This window comes from Anser brachyrhynchus (assembly GCF_964034855.1).
Source record: "Anser brachyrhynchus genome assembly, chromosome: 1".
Taxonomy (NCBI): domain Eukaryota; kingdom Metazoa; phylum Chordata; class Aves; order Anseriformes; family Anatidae; genus Anser; species Anser brachyrhynchus.
In genome coordinates this window covers 158610353-158627561 of record NC_137694.1, presented here as the reverse complement: position 1 = coordinate 158627561, position 17209 = coordinate 158610353, and the positions used below count along the sequence as shown (strand labels likewise).

The following is a 17209-nucleotide window of genomic DNA, read 5'->3' as shown; positions in this document are numbered from 1 at the left end:
TGAAGTTTATATCTTATTTATTTTGTGTCCTCTTAGATTCCATAAATAGCATTAGGGTCCCTCTAGCCATGCTAGATGTGATTTTTTTTTTTTTTAATGTGGCAAATTTGCTTCTGTCACAACATAGGGAAACAATGCTAAGGACCAAATGCATTTCCATAATTGTAGATTATACAAAAGTAAACAATAAAAGATACACATTACACTTTTAAACACTGAAGAAAATTAAAAATATAAAACAATCTATGAAACAAACACTCTTCAGCTTTCATGTTATGCTGTAGAAATTGTTTATAAGAACTTTTCAGGCAATTTTTGCTGCTCACACACTATTCACAAGGAATATATTTTATAAAAGTTTTCTTGTCTTGTTGGTGATGAAAATAGTTCATATGATTCTTGCAAAAAGTAATTACCTATTGGATTTTGTTAATTTATCTACAGACACGTCTGAGGGTGAATATTTATAATGGATTTCAGCATAGTTCCCTGAAGGAAAACTGACTTGCAAAGCATCAGACATCTGGCTGAATGTGCATTTATTCTTTAAAAAGTCTGTTCTGAGACGTAAATTTCCCTGGCTGTAAAGAACAGGTCGCAGGTTTATCAGTGAACTTGTTCCCTCATTTTCAGTCTTAGGGTGTTCATTAAGTAATTCTAAAGCTACTATTTTAAGTTGCGAAACAGCTAACTAAGGTCATCAGCAAACTAGCTGAAACACCTTGACTTAAACTTTGTGTATGCATTTTTTGAGGAAAACTTTGTCCACAGTACCATGTGTTTCTCCAGATTCTTCATATGCCAGTGTACTTAGGAACAGTTTCGGCTACAGCACTCTTGCTTCCTTTCCAACAAATTGTGAAAGAAACTGTCCAACTGTATGAATCAATCACTGGAATCTCATAAGAGATCAGTGATCACATATATAATATTTGCCCATGTTTATATTTAACGGGACATAAACTGCAAAGAAATTGAGGCACAATCTGAAAGCATTCCCTACATTTAAAACACATCTGAATCCAAGCCAGCAATTTTCTGTGTGGATTAAAGGGAAAGGAAAACGCTTTCAGGAAAGCAGAAGGTTCTTGCTATGGCAGGGTTGCTGATTTAGGAAGAGTCAAGAAGTAGACACTAGGGCTGAAGTCATTAAGGTGTCTTCCTGTAAGACCAATGACTTGGTAGGCTATAGTCTTTCAAAAAGGGCATTTGTTCCCATGGGAAAATGTTGAGTGGACTTTAAGCTGCATGCATTGCTCTCTTTTTCTCGCGGCTACTGAAACAAAGTGATTTACAGGCCAATTAGGCTTGGAGAGACCTTTGGCCTTAAAAAACTCTAAACACAACACTTCAGTATTTTGTGTCCAGGATGCTTTTCCTTACTTTGCTCCTTTATTCCTGGCAGTACAGAAGGAGGGAAGTAAAGGTTATGTCATCTTCTGTGACTTGTTCATGAATTGGAATGCTCTTCTCAAGACTGCCTGTTACAACTCAATAGCATAAAGCACTCTGACTACATGGTTCAAAGTAATTGTGCTAATATGTAGTTCTAAATGCTTCTGGTAGAACAAACATGCCATTTTGCTAATTATCAGCACACCTGACAAATGAATTTGTAGTTTTCTTTAACAGTGAAAGAGAAATACAGTTTACAGACTCATTGCATTCTTTGGGTATATATTAGAAGTTGTTTTTTTTTTTTTTTTTTTTTTAAATTTGAAATTACTTTGTCTCAAATGAATCTCAAGAATACATGCACAGAATGAACTAAATTCACATTGAGACCATGAGCAACAATACATCTCCCACACGGATCTCTAAATTATTGAACACAAAGAAGAATGTTTTGCAACTTTGACTGGGGAATTGTTAATCAGGCCCATAATAGTATGTAGGTCAAAAAACAATTAAAAGAGCCTGACAGGAATTTAAGATTAGGCAACTATTAGAAACCTTGCTTATTAAAGAAAATAAAAGGATGGAATAGATTCATAAATATGAATTCTTTTTTTTCTGTGCTCTGGATACAGTATGACAGTTTTAGCAGCAATAAAGCAGTTAAGTCAGCGATCAATTACTAACTTCAGGAACAGAAGAATAGTTTGGTGATGAAAAGCTTATTCAGCCCTTGACAAATACTTGGCTGTCACAATAGCTTGTTTGAAATACCATTGTATCAACCCCAGCTCTGGCTTTTATTTTTATATCTTCCAAACAAATAAACTATGTATAGTGTTTTTAGTCAGGCTTTGAAGTTCAGTCTGTTCTGGCAAGGCACTGGTACTTCACAAGTAATAAAAATACAATCCCTGCCGTTACTTATCCTGCAGAACCATTTTCTTATCAGAAAGGCTTGCAAAACAAATGAGCAGTTGGATCTCTAACTGTAAAGTTTTGTAAAACTGCACCATTGTGACAATAAAAGAATGTAGCAAAAACTACCTTTCAAAATGCACAAAAATTCCACAGAAGAAATTATGTTTTATCTGAGTTTTGATCAGCAAAGAAAAGTGGCTAGCATATCTCTTTGTCCTATCTTCACTTTTCATCTCCAGTAAGGACAAACGTGATTTCACTCTATTAGAAGCTAGTCAAAAATAAGTTTTTGTCATTTAATATGCATTTGCATGCATAAAGTCTTTACAGTTCTATCTTTGAAATTTAGTAAACACAATGAATTTCATTTTAAAAAACAATCATTTTTTTCATCTGTCTTAAAGTCTTAAAAAAGAAAAACAACAAATGTCAAGGAGAAGACTCATGTTTGGTATTAGGTGAAGGATGTTAAAGATGACACATCCTCTTGAGCTACAAGCTGACACTGAGTTTCAGATAAATCCAAATTAAGAAATCCCAGATGGAAGGGAGACACTGAAGAGACTGTCATGCATGAAGTAAATGCAGCTTAACAGGGTTATCAATAACGGTTGCTCAAGCTGTGAAGAGAAGATTTCAGAGGAAACTAGGGAAACTAACTGTGTTTTGGAAGAATTACAGGGTGCAACTTGTCTTGCCATTTTTCAGGGTGGTATGCTTATTTCTTTCATAAAAATCCAATAAGAAAAGGTGGCAATGTTGTCTTCTGGTAGATCCATTGTGATTACACACATAAATATATATATATGCAAAAACACATATGCATTTCTATTATTTATATATCATTTTATATTATTATTTTATATTTTATTATTTATACATAGGAAAAGAGATATTAAGAAGAAAAAAATGGAAGTGCATGTCTGTTGAGCCTTTTAAAATAATCTTGATAAATTATACTATTTCTGTTACTGATTTCTAATAGATATCTATACATTTATTCTCAAAACAGAAACCTAAGAGATATCGTGAATATGCATGTCCACAGCTTTATATTTGAAATAGTTTGGGGACCAAATCAAACCTTTAGAGGAAGGCAGCTTCCGGTGAATTATTTAGGAATAATTGACAACAGTATTTTTGGACATGGCCCTAGAAACATCTTCACAAGATCTGAAATCAGTGCAGCGCAAGTTTTTAAATCACATTATAAACAGGATGGCACAGGCATAAAACAAATGATGAGGCTTTGTCAAGGACAGAGAAGACAGGAAGCTAAAAAATAGGATAAACAGTGCTTGATCATACTGCTAATAGATAAGGCCCATGGGCTCTGTTCTGGCCCTGAATTTGAAGAAAAAACAGTTCCCCCTTCATAGAATCTAACCCTGAACCAACTCTGGCCATAAGAAAGGATTAATATCATTTGTGTGTGTTGTAATTTCAAAATGTTTAACGTAGTATGAGGACTGTCATCACTCATTGTAGGTCATGACATTGATATTTTCACAACATGAAACTGAGGGAAGACATATGCAGAATGTTCTGGACATGGCATGCAGCATGCTGGAACACCTGAAGGTACAAAACCTGTTAGAATAATGTTGGAGTACTGGGAAGGGTGGCAGATCCCAGCCTGGAGCAGTCTTGCCCAAAGCTCCAAAGCTGTCCATGGAGAATAACTTCTTCTAAGTAGTATCCCTTGAACTGTGCCCGAGCATTGCCAGACGGCATGTAAACCAGAAGGGCCAGGACTTTGCTGGGACATTTGCTGCCAGAAGGTCAGCATGGGCAATCTCTGGTTTAGGTTACTCCTTCCTCTTTAATGTATTAGTATAGACATGATCAGCAGGGCTAGAGCTAGTCTCAAGCAGCTAATTACTCAGATTCCTCCTCTGATTAAAAAAGAGTTCAGAAGTCTTACAATAGGCTTCTGTTCTGAAGCTCTAGAAGTGCCTGTCTTTCCTTAATGACTCTAAGGAACACTTTTTACATATTTTTTTCCACTTCTCTGAAGTGGCCTCAATACATCTGTAAATAATAACATAAAAACAATATCACACATCTCATTATGGTATTTAACAAATTAATTTAACTTTGCATTAACAATGATATGAGACAGGTAGGTTTTCCACTAATATTTTAGAGGAAGCAAATGCACAAAGGGCCACATTTACACTTTCTGCTAATTCATCCATCATAGTTACCAGACTAAAGTTCAAGGAAATGGTGATTTATTTATTTTTTAATATCGTGTTTCAAGAACACTGTATTTTCACTAGAATAGTGATTCCTAGGACAATTCTGAGCAGAAGGTGTCACAAGTTACTAGGCATTGTCTAAGATTTGGGTTTGATGATTTCAACATTTTATATAGTTCCAAGTTAGGTGTGTAGACATAGAATATGCTTCACACAAAGTAAAGATGATAGATGTCTGTGTGTATTCAAGAATTCAAGAATCTTTTTTTTTTTTTTTTTAAACATTAAATAATGCTATATAAGCTTGAAAATAGGCAATTTCATTTTAATGGTCCCTATGGTGTCTATAAATTTTCCTTTGATGTCTTTCCAGAGAGACAGCTGGAGGCCATGTGGACACCCCAGGGCATCTAAAATGGCACTCAAAACCTGTTCTTAGGCAACTGAACCACTCTTGGAATCATTTTATTCTAATTAAAATTTTACAGGAGATGCCAAACTGACTAAAGCAAGCATCAGTTCAGAAAATGAGCTATACTTCTCTATTGATCCTTTTTCATGTACATGCTTTTTCCAAGGCAAATAGTTTTTACCTCTTAGCCATGTAACTTTCCAAAACAGATTTTGGTTGCCTTTGGCCTTATAATAAAATGAGAGCTGTCAAATCACACAGAACTTGACAATTTTTCATTTTATATTACCAGCAGAAATGCTTTTGCTCCCTGAATTATTTACCATACCATTCATTTCTACCTTAACTTAGTTTTTCCAGCTTTCCCAACAACTTCTGAACAACTTTTTTTTTTTTTTTTTAAATTGTTTAGATTGGATCTTTACCTGTAAGAATCTACAAATTACCTTTCTACTGTTACTAACCAATTTTGAAAGTCAGCTTGAAGTTTAGCTAAAGCAGTAGAGCAGCCGTTCAAAATATGTGTAACTATTTCAGAAACAATTGTACTACCTTTTGAATATATTATACTCCCTATTTAGATATAAATGTGTAGATATTGTATATATATAGGCCTGTATAGATAAAAAGGTAGTATGACCTGTGATTGTCACACTATGCATAGACTAAAAGGAAAGACATGGAGAATAAATCAGCTGATTCAGTGGAACTGAGTTTATTTCTCAGTGAAGATATATGCATGCTTGTTGATTCAGCCAGTCAGGACAATATATCAAGCTAAGGCACAAGCCATTCAACTTCATGTCTTCAAAGACGTAAGTGATGAGAAAAAAGTCTGTTTCTCTAGCATATGTAAAAATAAACATTAAATTAAAAAATAAACTTGAGAAATCAATTGGTATAATGTTTTATATTAAAAAATATAAAACTGCAATATTTTTGTTGCAATAAATTAGATAAAAATAATTTGATTGTCTATAGTTATTTATGCTTTAATTTTCATAGATAGATGTTACTCTAGAGACAAAAACACTTCTTAAAGCAATTTAATTTACAAATCATGTTCATATCTCTTCTGAAGTCTACCTGTAGCAAGACTACATGCTCAGTCAGCTCCATCAAATGCTGCACAATGAACCTGCTTTATGTTGCGTTGTTCCTCACGTAGAAACAAATAGAGATGGACCTTTTCACTTCTTAGGACACTATGTCTGGTGGTATCTAAATTTGTTAATGTGGAATGGATGGAACTGAGCCAGAAACTTTCTTTGGTGCCCATGAAACACAGCTTATGACTCTTGTCTCTGATACACACTTAAAAAAATATCATATTTTTGAATGTACCATATGCACGTGTACAAACCCAAAAGGTCAAGTATGTGCCTGGAAAATAGCAATTATGTAAATTTTGCAGCTTGTATCCATCTAAATAATGTGTATCTTGGGGATACTCTGAAAAAAAAATATATCATTTTTTTTCTCAGTATTATGCAAACTCCCAAGTCAACATATGGTGCTATTCTACAGAGTCTTAAGCTTTGTATTTTCTGAGCTATAAAAGCAGATAAGCACCTCTAAGGACTGAGATATTCTGAATTGCAGAGATATTCTGAAATCAAATGTTGTTTTAACAACAGAAAAAAAAAAAAAAAGGAACTACAAATAGAATTATAGACTCATAGAATATCCAGGTTGGAAGGAACCCAAATGGGTTATTGAGTCCAACTCCTAGCTCCACCCAAAAATCTAACTGTATGTCTGAGAGCATTGTCCAAGCAATTATTGGACTCCAGCAGGCTTGGTGCTATAACTGCTTCCCTGGGGAGCCTGTCCTAGTGCCCAACCACCCTCTCAGTGAAGAACCTTTTCCTGATATCCAGCCTGAACCTCCCCTGTCCCAGCTCCATGCCATTCCCTCAGGTCCTGTTGCTGTCCCCAGAGAGCAGAGCTCAGCGCCTGCCCCTCGTGAGGGAGCTGCAGGCCGCCATGAGGCCTCCCCTCAGCCTCCTCTTCTCTAGGCTAAACAAACCAAGGGACCTCAGCTGCTCCTCATATGTCTTGCTGTGTAGAATATTCACCATCTATATAGCCCTCCTGTGGATGCTAATATTTTTACATCTTTCTTATGTTGCCAGGGCACACTACTGTAACCTGTGTGAATACAGGTAAGAGCAAACCACAGTGCTGCCTATCTGTTTTCATGCAGTTAATTAGACCTATCCAAAAGCTAATATAATATTCATCATACTATGCTTAAAAACAATGTGCTGTTAAAGTAATGATTCTGAGTGTGGTGGACACGTGGTATGTTTTATGTGTGTTTTAATAATACACAGACTGGAACAAACTGTAGTGCTATGAATACACTATCAATGGTTATGATCCTTGTCTGAAGTCAATAGGACCTGGCACTGACACAAATCCCAGCTGCAGGCAGCCCATGTGGAAACAGGATTTTAACTATTAAAACAGGCATAAGAATTCTCTCCTATTTGTAGAGAGAATAATGCTGTAGAGTTAATACTGCTGTAATACTGATATGCAATTGACGTTCATGTGAGTACTCACTCATATCTTCATCCATATCGAGTCACACAACTTTTGTGTTCATTTCTGGATTTCTATTACATGTGCTTGCAGCATTGTTATGCCACCCCCATCCACTGATATATATATATATATATATATATATATATACTTTTTTTTTTTTCTCTCATGCAATTGTACATGGATATGCACTCCCTCATGCACACATGCAAATACAAGAGTGCCTACGAGCCATGGCATGTATATTTACAATAGACCGGAGAAAATGTAAAGAAGCCACACATCCTTAGAAAGGCTGCACAGAAACAAAATGGAAATTATTCTGTAGATGTAATTTTGCAGACCATCCCACAGATTGCTTCACTACTCATTTTTGCTTCCAATATATTAAGAAAAATTATTGTCTGCATGAAATAGAATAGTAACCCTTAGGATTGTTAGCTTCAAGCTCTCATTTTTTTTTTTTTAAATGCTGAAGATGTGGTAATGTATTCTTCTGGTCTGTTTCTTGCATTTTATTTTTTTTTTTTTTTTTACAAGAAAGCTGCAACCACTTGCATAATAACCACCGGATTTTATTTATATATCATGTAACTACAACAGACCAAAAAGCAGAACATCCTGCTCATTGCAGCCTGAAGTTTGCACACATTTAGAGCCATAGATGTCAATGGCAGACGATATCTGTATGATTTAGATTCAGTTGCTTAAATTCATTCATCTAGTGCTGTTTTTAGAGTCTGTGTGATAGGTCTCTAGCTGCAGAGTGTGGCCCTGACATAACACCTGTTTGATATCTGCCAGCTTTGGGCAGGTGTTTTGGGTACATGGGGTGAACTGCCTGTGTTTAGATGCATAAATCCCATTTGTGGTGACCTGGTTTCATCTTGGATAGAATTAATTTTATTTCTAGTAGTATGGTGTTGTGTTTTGGATTTAGGATGAAAGCAATGTTGATAACACGCTGATGATACGGGGCCTGGAGCATCTTCCCTATGAGGAAAGGCTGAGAGACCTGGGTCTCTCAGAGCCTGGAGAAGAGAAGACTGAGAGGGGATCTTATCAATGTGTATAAATACCTGAGGTGTGGGAGACAGAGGGATTTGGCCAACCTCTTCTCAGTGGTTTGTGGGGACAGGACAAGGGGCAATGGCCACAAGATAGAGCACGGGAAGTTCCGCACCAGCATGCGAAAGAACTTCTTCATGGTGAGGGTGACAGGGCACTGGAACAGGCTGCCCAAGGAGATTGTGGAGTCTCCCTCTCTGGAGATATTCAAGGCATGTCTGGAGGCCTGCCTGGGCAGCCTGCTCTAAGGAGCCTGCTTTGGCAGGGGGGTTGGACCCGATGATCTCTTGAAGTCCCTTCCAATCCCTACAATTCTGTGATTCTGTGATTCTGTGATTTTAATTGTTGCTGAGCAATACTCGCACTAAGTCAAGGACTTTTCAAGTTCTCATACTGCCCTGACAGCAAGGAGGCTGGGGGTGCACAGGAAGGTGTGAAGAGACAGAACCAGGACAGTTGACCCAAATTGGCCAAAGGGATATTCCATGCCATATGACATCATGCTGAACAATAAAAGCTGAAAGTAGTTGTCTGGGTTTGGGGGTGCCATTGCTCAGGGACTGGCTGGGCATTGGTCAGCTGGTGGTGAGCAGTTGCATTGTGCATCGCTTGCTTTGTTTATTCTTTTTGTTGTTGTTATATATATATATTTAATTATTATTCTCCTTTCCTTGCCTTTTTTTTGTTTGTTTTGTTTTCTTTATTTTCTTTCTTATTAAACTGTCCTTATTTCAACCCATGAGCTCTTGCACTTTTCTTTTCAATTCTCTCCCCCATCCCACTGGGGGGGAGGGGTTGGGGGCTGTGTGGTATTTAGCTACCTGCCAGGTTGAACCACAACAATGGCCAGATCTGTCGAGCTATTTAGCCAGAAACTAGCAGCCTGTCCCCAAAGAATTTCACTGTAATGTTCCCCAGTTTGTTCACTTATACACAGTTATAAATAGTTTTTCTTCAAAAGGAACCAAGGCTATGACCATGAGCTTGCAGGCATATTTTATTTTGTTTTAAGTGTTCTTCAATGAAATGTCGTAATGTCTTGCAAGGTTTTATCCAAACATTTTATCTTTCCCCATTTATGATAGATTCTCTTATATAGAGAGCTTTAGTGCTTTCAAGGAAAAGAAACAGAAGAATATTTTCATCTCAAGTCTTTGTTAGGTGCATAAGACTAACAGTAACTCATCTTTGTTTTAATAAAATACCTAATCAGAGTTGTGCCCATGTATAGCCACATCCAATCTGTATAACATTTCCAAGGGGCTCATCGATAACAAGACAAGAATCCCACACAGGTTTGTCTGAGAAGCAGAGGAGAGGCAGCGTGTTGTTGAGAAAAAGGGAAAATTATTGAACGCAGGGAAATCCAGAAAGTCTGCCCCTGCAGAGCCAGCACTCCTAAGACTAGGTTCCGTGCCAGCTAAATGACTTCTGCAAATGTAGCTCTGAATATTTAAAGGGATTGTGATCATACAGTTTTAAAAAACATGGAGTATATTTGATTTTCAAATGGACGGTGAAAAAAATCAAATGATCTTTTATTTTGTCAGTGCATCTGGTATTATAGCAGACTGTTCCTGTTACTTGCTTAAAAATACACTGTTGGAGCAGGTGCTAAAGAAATATGTGTTCATTGTGGCTTTAAAAAATAAAATATAATTCTGAGTGTAGTACGCTCAGGCACTAAAATATTATAGAGCTTAATGTTTTATAGGTATCACTTCATCATAAGGTAAATCTTTGTTTGGCATGCTAATTTGCATTTCAATGTCTCTATGTTTCCAAATTATTATCAGACTTCTCTTGCAAGCAATTTATTGTATCACTTGATGCCTTATCAGAAATCCTAAAAATAAATGCACTAAGAGAGTGATGTAGTGTCTTAGTATCTACAAAAAGAATAGTGCATTTAAATATTTCTGTGTCTAAAATGAAATAAAGAACAGACCAAATATATAGTCCTTGCACAAGCCAAGAATTTTTCTTGAAAATGTTTTCATATATGCTTAGCAATACTAACAGAATAAATGTTTATTAACTACTCAGGATTAATTATAATGGTGAATTTGAAGATTCCATTTTGAGCAAGTAGGTTTGAAACAGCATTGTCATGTGTTGTGGTCTAACACTTTCAGGCAGCAAAGTCCCACACAGCTGCTTGCTGACTCCCTCCCATTGAGAAAGGAAAGAGAATTGGAAGGGTAAAAGTGAGAAAACTCATGAGCTGAGATAAAGACAGATTAAAAGGTAAAGCAAAAGCTGTGCATGCCAATAAAGCAAAACAAGAAATTCATTCACTATTTCCCATCAACAGGCAGATGTTCAGCCATTTCCAGAAAAGCAGGGCTCATCACTTGTAACAGTTATTTAGGAATACAAACACTATCAATCTGAATGTTCCCCCCACTGCTTCTTTCCTCAGTTTTTATTGCTGAGCATGATGCCATATGGTATGGGATATCCCTTTGGTCAGTTGGGGTCAGCTGTTCTGGCTAAATCCCCACATGGTGGTTTTACCCTGCTGAGCAGCTGAACTCCAACATATGCACTTCTCACTGCAAACTGCCCCAGCACGGGTCCCCCACGGGTGGCAGCTCCCCCCAGGCCCCCTGCTCCTGCGTGGGCTCCTCTCCACGGGCTGCAGCTCCGGCCCGGGGCCTGCTCCTGCGGGGGCTCTCCATGGGCCGCAGCCTCCTCCAGGCCACATCCACCTGCTCCACCGGGGGCTCCTCCACGGGCTGCAGCGTGGAGATCTGCTCCGTGTGGGACCCATGGGCTGCAGGGGGACAGCCTGCTCCACCAGGGGCCTCTCCACAGCCTGCAGGGGAACTTCTGCTCCAGTGCCTGTGGCACCTCCTGCTGCACTGACCTTGATGTCTGCAGGGCGGGTTCTCACCCCTCGCTCTCCCAGCTGCTGTTGCACAGCAGTTTTTTCCATTTCTTAAATTTGCTCTCCCAGAGGCACAGCCAACATTGATCCCTGGCTTGTCTCTGGCCAGTGTCCCTTTTGGAGCCACTTTTGGACCTTTTGGGCCTTTTCTGGATCTGTCTCTTATCTAACATGGGGCAGAGGCCACCCCTGCAGCCCCCCTGCTACCAAGCCCTTGCTACCCAATACACCACTCCTAGCTTGTTGTGCGCTCCTAGCCTCCTCGCTGGCAGGGCAGAATAAGGAAGGGAAAAGATCTCAATTTAGTGTAAGCCCTGGTCAGCAATACCTGAAACATCAGTGTATTACCAATACTGTTTTTGTCACAAATCCAAAACACAGCACTAAATGAGCTAGTATGATGAAAGTAAACTACATTCGAAGCAAAAGCGGTCCATCTTCACACTAACAGATTCAGTGAAGACAGTTTTAAAAAGGGTCTAGATGCTTGTCAGCTTTATTATGTCATGGCACAGTTGTTGCAAGTACAAAACTCAGTGACTCCGTATATGTCCTCTCATATACTTAGATTATGTGTATACATTGCCAATAGATTTATCTGTGGATGTCAGAGTTTGCAGGATCAGAGATTAAAAAGCAGTTGGATAGTTCATTTTATAGATCTTCTTTCTTAACTTCAGGAATAAACTGATGAATTTGTCCTTACTTGTGGATTTAGAGATTTTCTCTCGTTACATTTTAAAAAACTCTTTTCAAGCTACTTCCAAGAAGAGTATATAAAAGGTTAATACAATACTTATTTTTAGATCCACATTCCTATGAAAAAATGGCAATTTTACTGTATTCATTGAGATCTGAAAGCAGATAAATAATGAATAGTTCAAGTGATAATTACCTTATTTCAATATTTACAGAAAACTGGCACTTCATCATCATCAAAGCACATTGAGAATTGTCTTATTATCTACACAAGTGCCTGATTTCTATAAATATTGAAATTTGGTAATTATCTCTAGCACTGTTTCTTCCTTATCTACTTTTCAGAATTGAGCAAATAGAAATATCGTTTAGTCATTAACATTTTTACAAATACATATCTGGTTTCTTTTTAATGAAACTGCATATGTATGGGAGGTAAGTTGCAAAATAAGGTCAGTGGAATAGAATGAAACATCTTTGTATCATATCTATCCAAATGAATGAGCTAAAACCATGTCATTCAAATATCTGGGTTTAGCCTGAGTCCATTTCCTTTTAGGAATGGACTTCACCAACAGTTAGAGAGCCTAACTCTCAAAAAGGAGCCATTGGCATGTATACATCATGAAATGAGTATCTCTCTTTTTTTTTTTTTTTTTTTCCCCCCTCTATAGTGCACATTTGAGACAGGCAATATAGTTCCATATGCCCTTCTTTGTTGGGTTAAGAAACCATATAATGTTTCCCAAGGGTGTTATTCCTTGTAAGTCTATTTGGGAGATGGCAGACAGGGCAAGGCTGAATCTGCCTGTATTGTGCAAATCTATTTTTCCCTGACGTTCATCTATAATCACAATGATATGTACCTCAGAAAATCAAGAATAGTTAATCCATAATGTGTATGCATGGAAATCTTTTAAACTCTAATTCAGCACAAAGTACTGTGAAAAATAAATAAATAAAAAATAATAAATAAATAAATAAATAATGGGCCATTGTAAAAGGATTTTTGTATGGACTTTGGGGAACCATCCGTACTCTGGAGATACTAACTACACAGTTTACTCCACACAGGTATAAACTGCAGTATGTTGCATTCAGAGAAAGAAGGTTTCAGTAGATCCATCCATTGTCCTAACTTCAAAATTTCTTGTTCTATCAATTAGTGTATTTGTATATGCTACAGAGTCTACCTCTAGTCTGGAGGAATCTTTAGCCATGCATATAAGGTCAGGGTCAGTGAATGTCCTCAAGCATTGTCCAGTGACTGGCTATAAAACGTATATGTTTGCCTGCTCCCCAACAGGTTTGGCCCATGCTACCTTGCACACTCCTGCACATGCTTAGGCAGGATGTGCAGGGACTACTCCTGAAGGTAATTTCGATGTTCCGGGGAAGGAGAACTTAAGGGAGGGTATAGATGCATTCGCCTCAAGACCAGAGGATGGCCAGTATCTTATTTACTTTTTTTACTTATGCTACACATTGAGTTGTCTTCCTCTTTAACTAGATGCATTGACCACTAAAATTTTTAACCAGATGGGTGAATATTAACCACCTCATTTGGCTTGAGATACTGAGAGACTAGTCTCTCTTTAGCTGCCAATAAAGAGAAGAAACACTCCCAGAGCAAATTTTTTAGCCGAGCTTTATTCCACATTTATCTTAGCATAACATGAACTGTGATGAGAAGTGCTCTTTTCACTGAAAATAGATGGACTCTAAACAGCTAATTGTTATGCAGATGTCGATGATGTATATTATGTCTATTATATATATTCTGAGGGTGGATGAGATGAATCCCACCCCTCAGTGTTTTCTTGGCTTCTGCTTTTATACTCTAAGTCCCAATATGGTACATACTGTCCTTAGAGATGAACACCCTGCATATGCTTCAAATAATTCCTGATCATATGCATTAAAAAGGAGCTCAGTCAATCTGAGCTCTTTTCAAATGTGTTCTTCTCTAAAAAACAAATCACTTCAAATAAAAGAAATACCTGATTATTATTTTTTAACACCTTCTGCCACACAGACATAATAGAAGGACTGTAATGTAGTCACAGCAATGCCAGATGCTATAGAAGTTGAGCATGAAATTATGCCATAATTAAGACCCTACAAATTTACATTGATTCCACACTTCTCTAGGATTCAAGTAGCTACAGACTTAGCTAAGACATGTTTATTTTTGGCATTTGTTATATCTTCCCATTGGAAAGAGCAATGTAAGTAAAAATTCCATTATTCATAACTCAGAGATATATAGACAGTCCAAGCTGTGTAAAGAGATGCAAAAATATGGAGTTATTTTTCCAAACTGCTGTCATAGTGCAAATGAAAAAGAAATCCTAATGTAAAAAAAGTATTGGTGAAACTGGTAATAAAATTCTTGGGTATCCCCTTGATATCATTTAATTTGCAGTCTTCTACTGAGGGAGGGCTGAAAAGGAAGTTATATACTATGTTATATATCAAACAGAAGATAGGTACTAGTGTCAGTTCCTGTGCATTTTTCAGAGGGCAACAGAAAATGTAAGAATGCCCTACATTTTTTTTTTTCTTTCAGTGGCCATGTGTGGGAAATTAGGAAGATATAATTTTGATGGAATATGTTGAGAGCAAGATCAGAGCTGCAGTTTATTAAAGGGAACTAGAAGTGGAGAATATGAAGAGTTCTCATGCTACAATGAGTAAATCATTGTTATTAAAAATGACTGAAATATGTAAAACCAGCCCAGCCATATTTAACAAGGTGTAGGGCTAACAGTAACAGGGCTTCCACAGCTTCCAGTGCTGTGGAAAAAATACATTTTGCACTTGTGTGATAACCCCGGTTGAAATGTTTTTTTTGTTTGTTTGTTGTTTTTTTTTTTGACTATTGTTCTATAAAAGAGAAACATCTTTCTCAAAATATACAAACCTCACTTCAGTCTTTTTTGCCTTACTGTGTTAGAACCAAGGCTTTTATAACAGAGTCCCTGAAACAAGCATAAAAAGGACTCTGGAAAGAAACTGGAAATTGAAAATAATAACCAAAAGCAACTCACTAGGTAATATTAAATCTTATATGCAACAAGCATAAGGTATGGTACCTTTTGGTAGCATAACATATAATGGTTCTTAGAAACTTTTTGCAAGTTCCTCAGTCTTATTTTCAGGACACTTGTGTTGGTTAGAAGCAGGCTGCTGCTCTGTCACGTAAACCTTTATTTATTTATTTATTTATTTTGCAGAACCTCATAAGTGTGGCCTTGCAAACCACATTTTGACACTTTAAGGGCTTCGTCAGAACAAAAGAGCTATCTCCCATGACAGGCAACCATAGCAAAGAAATATATTCCTGAAGCATTTGCACAGCATCCAATTTCTGAAATTCTGCATACACTGTAATCCATAAAACACTTATCCAGTCCTACTAATATACAATATCTATAGTAAAGAAGTGTAAAAGTTATAAATTATAATGTGCCATAAAAAGAGAACAGGAACTTCGGTGTATATTCAGCAAAGTCACCTAATAAAAAGTGACACCTTCCAGACTTCTATATCATCATTTTCCGTTGTTCTCAACAGCTTTACAATTGTGCTTTTATTACTTTGGCAAGGAAACATGGTATGTCCAAGTAAAGAATGTTACAAACATACTGCATTTTTATAAGTAATCAGAAGGAGATATTCCAGAGTTTCTTGAGATCAGAATCTTAAAATTTATCATCATTCCTTGTATCCTTCAGAAGTGGAAAATTGGATTCATAACATGAAACTTGCAACAGAAAAAAATATTTGCTTTCAAATTACAACTGTATTAACTTCATTGTTACATTTTTTTTAAAGTTATATTGTTTCATATGTAGATCTTAAAATAAGGAGTATTTGTTCCAAATAATTATGTCATTTACAAAAATTGTATGTGAAAATTTTGCTGTAACTACAGAATATAATAGACATACATCTGAAATACTTTTCTGGAAGTGACTTAAATGGTTGTCTGTCAATGACTTATGAAAAGTTTATTTATAAACAGGCATAAGACTTTCAAAAAAAGATTAATTTTAACATATTACCATATGCTAATGCATTCTCTTTAGTTAAGAAATGTATATTTCATTACAAATGGCTTACAGAATCATTAGATGGCTTTTGTATGTGTCTTTATTTCATTTTGAATGTGTTATGGCTTATTCTAACCTACCAGAAACACTTACAACTCTCCTTACTTCATTTTCAGAAAAATGACATTTTCATTACACATAGGTTTTAAATATATTAAAGATATTTGTAATGAATTGTGAAATATGAAAATACATTATATGTTATCACAGTGAAATTTGTGTCAGACAAGTGTACTATATATATTTAGAATTATAGTTTTTAAGGTTTTGCTTATTTTTATATTTATTTGCAAATATTTACGTTTCCTCTATCTACCTATTTATCATCTATCTATCTATCTATCTACCTATCTATCTATCTATATCTGATTTTCCAAAAAGCCTGCCGGAAGAAAGATTTTGCTGAATACATCATAGTTGATGCACAGCAATGACCCAATGAGAGGGGTCTAGAATCACAAAATAGAAGAGATCATGTTACTAGGTAAATTTGCTCTTTCTGTGAATTTCTTCTAAAAGTTCAGGATGGGATTTAGAATATCTTTATTTGGGGTACAATAATGTTGGTATATACATATGCAGTAGATGGATAAAGTTTGATTATCATAAATGAAAATGTAGTTGATAATGTCAATAGAGTGTAAAAAATGATCACCTCATCCTTAAGTAGGCACACAGGATGTCATGCAGTTGGTTAAATGTTTGAGATGCTTTCACACATGATGCCAAGCCTCCAGCTGAGATTCCAGAAGAATGCAGATCTGTTCCAGGTCTAGATGCAGATTGCATCTCTGCCATCCCTGAGAAAATGCTATTGAGTACCTCAAATGACGAGATGCCTTTTTTTAGGTATAGAAAAGCTCCTGTTGGTGGAATCATTCCCTAACTCCTCAAGGATGAATTCAGTGGTTCTTTGTTGACCACAACTTAGACACCTATAGCTCACATGTGAACACCTGCA

At 36.7% G+C, this 17209-nt stretch overlaps 1 protein-coding gene across 7 annotated transcripts in view; it reads left to right on the top strand.

The window, feature by feature from the left end:
* Positions 1–17209, top strand: part of GPC5 (glypican 5) — a 765123-nt gene that overhangs the window by 619654 nt on the left and 128260 nt on the right. The window contains exon 8 of one of the 7 annotated variants that reach the window (XM_080577242.1): positions 4891–4907. The exons of the other annotated variants lie outside the window; for them this stretch is intronic. Coding sequence (XP_080433368.1) covers positions 4891–4892 — 2 coding nt within the window. The 3' untranslated portion in view covers positions 4893–4907. Of the gene's footprint in view, positions 1–4890; positions 4908–17209 lie in introns of those variants that run through there. 7 annotated transcript variants of the gene reach the window in all.